The sequence below is a fragment of the Strix aluco genome, chromosome 4 (genome assembly GCF_031877795.1).
Source record: "Strix aluco isolate bStrAlu1 chromosome 4, bStrAlu1.hap1, whole genome shotgun sequence".
In the NCBI taxonomy this organism is placed as follows: Eukaryota; Metazoa; Chordata; class Aves; order Strigiformes; family Strigidae; genus Strix; species Strix aluco.
This window is the reverse complement of record NC_133934.1, coordinates 31,591,201-31,597,200: the sequence shown is the minus strand read 5'-3', so window position 1 is coordinate 31,597,200 and position 6,000 is coordinate 31,591,201. Positions and strand designations below refer to the sequence as shown.

The window sequence follows — 6,000 nt, the reverse complement described above, 5'->3', positions numbered from 1 at the left end:
TAATTTTTCACTTCACTTTTTATTTAATATTGGGATATTTAAAATGCAATTTCACACAAAGATTAAACAAAGAGAAGTTGTTAGATGACAAAAACAATAACTGATTTTTTTTATTAAGAAAAGGTAAACAAAATGCATTCACAAAATAGATAATCAGTACTTTTAAATACCATGAAGAATGACCTGTAAACAGAAAACACTTGTTAAAAGCCCAAACAGGAAATCATCAGCCATACACTGGCTCAGCATTTTTAAGACAATCGTGTATGTTATTCTATGTTAGCTCATGCTAAGATGAACAACTTCTGTCACCATTTGAGATAAGCAAACAGAATTAAAATAGTAAAATGAAAACAAGAGATTGTCATATCAAGTACTTGTTTCCTTCTTATAATTATTACATTTGCAAAATAGTAACAAAACTTAGCCAGCCTTGATATAAAACCTGTCAAACAGCCAGCAAAAAAGAGTCACCCCAGCCAGTTGGGAAACCAGAATTTTGCAAAGTTGATTACTTCGCTGGTTCTCAGAAATTTCAAAGGTAATCACCGATTTGAAGAAAACAGAGGTAGAATACAAGTCAGCCTTCATAATTTTCAAAAGAAAGTCCTTGTAACAAGGTAATGCTTCAGTTGCTCAAGTACTGGTTATTCCTTGAAGCTCACATTTCTGGCAGAGAAAGAAAAAAATTAAAAATAAAACTATCTATTATATTTTAATAATGAGTGTTAGGATCAAAAGTAATACTTAAACTTAGCCTCCTCATATTTTCTTCTGTTATTCCTGAATATCAGCTATTAGCATACTATCTAAGACTCTACATTCAGTTCATTGACTCACTGCTCAAATGCTTAACAAAGTAAACGTGAGATGAGGAGGAAGAGAAAAATTATTGAGAAGATTAAATCAGATTAGAGAAAAAAACAGTTGTAACACTACAGAACGGTAATTACTGAGTACACTTTACTGTGGCAAGCTCCCAGGAAGGAATAAATAAGTAGGGTGAAAGATGGTGATAGTACTACCAAGATCATTCTAATGTAATAGTTCATTGATAGGTTTAAAAGGCAAGATAGTAAAAAATTAAACTGTGTATAAATTCAGTTGTTAAATACCACTTTCTTTAAATATATATATTTAATGAAAATGGGATATTTTCTGGTAAGATATGGTACAGAGCTGTCATTGTTAAAACTAAGTATACAAACAGTAGGATAAAAATAGTTCACTGTATGGTATTCTTCAAGTATAGCAACTGGACTATTCTTATTGCTCTTGGGACTCACTGGAAAGCAAGGAAGACTAAAGACAATTCTCTACTGATGATACTCATTCTCAGAAATATATTATCTATCATTATTTCGGTCAAAATGTTGATTTGCAATGTAACAGGGTTTGCCTAATGTCTCACCAGTAAATCAAAAGTCATAACTTCTGTTTCATCCCTACTATCAATATCTCATTTGCTACAGTTCCCTTTTTTTGCTTTGTCCAAAAACTCGCAGAAGAGAAAAATTGTTGACAGCGTGGATCATGCCATGCCAACCTCAGTTCTCAGGAAACTTTCGTTTTAAAAGTGAGCTTAAGAACAAGCCATATGTACTTACCAACAAAAATAAAGTTTAAAATCTTTAAAGTTTGGAATTCCATTTCCTGGAGTTTAGCAGTTAGATTCATGAGTTGTTCTAGTATACTGTATAGCTGTTATAGCACACATATTTCCTAAAACAATCACCAATCACTGTTTCTCTCTCCCTATCCTTCCACTCTTCACTGCAATTTATCATGCATTATAGGACAGATGGGTTATAAAGTCAATATCGAGCCTGTAACACAAAACTGACATCATCTAAAACAACAAGGATCTCTAAAAGAACGAAAATGTCAGTGAAAATGAGCAGGTGAGAGGTTGATTTTGTTTTCTTTTTTATGGATTCTAGTGACCATGATCTTAAGACATTCATAACATTCAAGCATTAACAATGAAAAATGCATTCATTATTTTCATGCACTTGTTTTAGTGACAGTTTCATCTAATCTGTAGGGTTCAAATGCATTTTAGTTGGACTCTCTCCCACGGAGTGCCTTTCCTTCATTGCTGTCCTTGGAGAGAATTTCATGGCATTTCTCTTAATATGAGCCATTTGTTTGGAGATAACAATAATAGATTTGCAATATATATTTGGATATAATTGGTGGTAATGATGAGCAGGTGAAATATATGTGGAAGCTGTCAGCTCGTGCAAGACCATTAACGAAAACAAGAATGGGAATCCATTACATTACATGGTCTTTGAAGAGTCCTTTGCATCTATCGTTTCCAATCAATATTTTATAGTAGGAGAGTCAACAAAAGAAGAACTTAGAACCACCTAAAGTGTGTGAAAATTTAATGTAATTAAAAAAGTATCATTTAGAAACAGTTTAAACCTAACTCTTACACAGAAACAATCTGCTAAAGTCAAATCGCTTACTTTTCAGCTGCTGCTTGATCAGTTGTCCTTACAATGGTACGTTCTGGAGAATGTGAGGGAGACCTTAATGTTGAACTGAGAGGAGGTGAAGCACGTAATGATGATGTAGAGAGACCATGTCGACGCATTTCCTGAATTGCACGCTCTCTACCAACAGATAGCAATTTCAATTACATAACGCTTCAGTAATGCAGGATGTTAAAGGAAGAAAACGTAACTTTTTCTTCCATCTTTTTACTTGATGATTTTCACAATACTCTTTAAAGAGCCTTGTTTCCTCAAAATGTCACTCAACTTCTTGTTTTCATGAGAAAAGGCTTTTTCTTTTTTAGGTACAATGGTAAACTCACAAAATTTTTGAGGGAACTCAGAAACTGTGTGAATTTTTTTTTCTTTTTTAATTAAGCAGTTTTCAAGATGAGAATATGAGATTTTTCATGATAATAGGAACACAATTTTCCATAACAGTTTCTCACTATGGAAAAAAGCAACAGTTTTAAAAGTGAGAAAGAAGAAATGAGGAGAGTCACCTCACTGAAAAAACAGCTTCTTACCGTTCAAATCGTTCAGTTGTCAGTTGCCTTTTTAAAACATCACAGTCAGTCTGCAGCTGTGCAACTTTACTTCGAAGTATGGGAACCTCTCTATTATAGCTGCTTCTAAAAAAAATCATGAGAAGCAACAAAGTTTTCTTTGAACATCGCCAGCTAGGAGCTTAGACAAATTGGAACAAGATAAAACAGAAATAGATACTGAACGTGTTTCACACAGATCAAATCAAAGACAAATGAGAAGCAGCAAGAACCAAGTGAACGCAACAGAATGTTTCTGGAAGAGCCTAGGGTGAGAAAGAAGTGAAAAGCTGGCAAGCCTCTCACTACACCCTTACTACAATACATCATGTTCTTTTTCAGACAAAGGTAAACACAAATGTTTTATAAAAACAGACAAAACAATTAAATCATCAGTTTATTGTTTTACTGCCCTCTGTTGCGACGCGAGATGGTATCTATATGTACACTTAAAAAAAGATGAAAAAAGTAGTAACTATCCACAAAAAATACAAATATAACAAATATGGCTTCAGTAAAAATTCTGTCAAGTAGGCTGGAACTATCTGGCTAGCAATGAACACAACTGAATCAAAACTAAGTAAAGGCTGTATTAATGCAAGCTCAGACAAGCAAAACCCAGAGTCTGAAAGCTTATCAACTACACCCCTGGTGTTTGGGCCCAACTGTTTCAACTGCAAGAATCAAAATGAAAAGCAGCCTTGAAAATCTTGAGTAACAAAATTAAATATATTACCCAGAAAAATCATCAGCTTGGACAACTCAGTGCTTGGTTGAAAAACATGATTAACTGCATTATAAAGCAAGCCAAAAAAAAAAAAATCATTGAGTGTACAACAAGTTGTCTAAACCACAATCTAGACAGATATGTTATTCCTTAGAGTCTTCAAAGCCAATATGAGGTGGAGTGCTCAAAAGTCACTTCTGGAGAAGTAGAGATGTACTAGTTTATTGCTAAAGCACTGAACTTGAATTCTGAAAACGATTTCCACTCCTAGCTCGGTCACAGACTTCTTGTCTGGCACCTGCTGGTCTCTGACTCCAGGAAGATGCAAACTACTTGAGATTTGATCCAACGAGAACAGCAGAATATTTTTAAATTGTTTTCCCTATTCATCAGTAAAATTCCTAGAATGGTATCTTGATCCAGTATGTTGAGAACAGATGCAGAAGACAAGAGGTCTCGATGATATCTTATTCTAAGTCCTTCAGAGACAGGCATATGCTTTCAGGATGGAGGTAAGAATTCAGGGCCCAGTATCATTATTGTAAAATAAAGAAAGAAAAGCAGATAGTTTTGTGAGTTCTAAGGTTATTCCATGTCAATGACATTTAAACAAAATTCAGATTGTGAAGTAAATCACTTAAAAATTAAGAAATACTTTAATTTGGAACCCCTATGCACAGTAATAAACATATAGTAAGATTACATGATGATATACTATTTGTTCACAGGACATCTGGCTCTTTCACACTAGATACAGACAGCTCTCAACAAACATTTTGGCTATTCAATATTCTCTGTTTATTTAATAATTAATCACTGTAGAGCCTCAAGATCTCATTTACTGTACTATCACCCAAATAGCACCAAGTGACACAATTACTCACTCTTCACAGAGTTCAAAATTACAGCGCTGGAGAACTTCACAAGCTAAACTTGATTTTGAGAATCCTTCTGAAGTCAGAGGTTCTATCAGTACCATTTTATAAACAGAGTGGAAGCACAGGCACAATAAGGCCAAAACTGTAAATAATGTCCAAAAATATTGACACATGATTTTTGTCAGTTAGAACTGAAATTTTGCCAAGTCAAATGAATTTTTATATTTTGCAAGACACAAAGATAATTGTCACATACTTCAGTCACAGGTGTGAGCATCTGAAGTTCCTGTTCTTTAGATGGCAACTACTACAAACTGAAGAGTAGAAAATAAGGTATATACAACTATCTATTCCTCACACCTGAACATTTGCCTAGCAACATGCAGAACCTTTGAGATAAACAGAGGAAAACAATTCAATAGAATAGCCACTATTCCGCCAAGAGAACATTTGCCTTCTTCCTGGAATATCGCATCCTATTAACAATGCAAGTACTGATATTTAAAACAAACAAGAAGGGAACCCTACAATGTGTGTAGAAGAAAAATTGTGAAAAAATTACTATGAAGTTATTTAAACAGAGTTTCATAATGTTTGTACTTAAAGAAGCTAAATTAAATGAAAACCTCCTTCTTTCCTTTCTGAGGTTTGCCTTTTGGTTTGGGTTTGGGGTTTTTTTGTAACTTTTACATTTAATTTCATAGTCAGGACACTCGATTAGTTCCTGTTCTTTGTATGCAATTAACTTTTTTTTCACAATTAACTTTTTTCCCCCCAAGTAAACAAAACCCAACAATTCTAAAACATGACGCAATGAGTTGCACAGGGGTGATTAATAGTGTCATCATATACATATTCACTGAGATCACTGCTACCTGAGGTGGACCATCATCAGCGGTGAGTTGTAGCCTTTATGTAAGTCAACCAAAAGCATTGTTCTTGAACGTTTGTGTCACCAAGATACAGATAGCTTTTAACTGTTTAGGTATGCTATATTCTATATCTCATAAGGAAGCATTATCTGTCCTTTTACCTTCCATATATTTCCTTTCTCTCCCTACCTCAGTGTTTACTAAGTGGGTGTATCTGGTTTTCTTTTCATGAAATTCTACTTTGACTTTACTCTTCACCACCATCTACGTTCAGCTGCTACTCCTCCTTCTTGCTATTTAATGCAGAAACCACTACAGTCACTGGCTAGTGTATGTATGCCCAGGAGAATTACCATGTCATGATGACACATATCATGGAAACTTCAAATTCCCTGCTCCATATCATGAAGAAAATTGTTTAAATCCCCCTCTTCTCATACATGAATTTCATATACACAAAATATACCCCCCTTAACT

General features: G+C 34.4%; 1 protein-coding gene across 2 annotated transcripts in view; it reads right to left on the bottom strand.

Moving 5' to 3' along the window:
• CEP135 (centrosomal protein 135) overlaps positions 1–6,000 on the bottom strand; it is a 42,016-nt gene continuing 36,016 nt past the window's right edge. For both annotated transcript variants that reach the window (XM_074822604.1, XM_074822603.1), the window contains exons 25-27: positions 3,029–3,133; positions 2,475–2,621; positions 1–669 (exon numbers count right to left, since the gene is read on the bottom strand). In XM_074822604.1, coding sequence (XP_074678705.1) covers positions 648–669; positions 2,475–2,621; positions 3,029–3,133 — 274 coding nt within the window. In that variant the 3' untranslated portion in view covers positions 1–647. The remainder of the gene's footprint in view (positions 670–2,474; positions 2,622–3,028; positions 3,134–6,000) is intronic.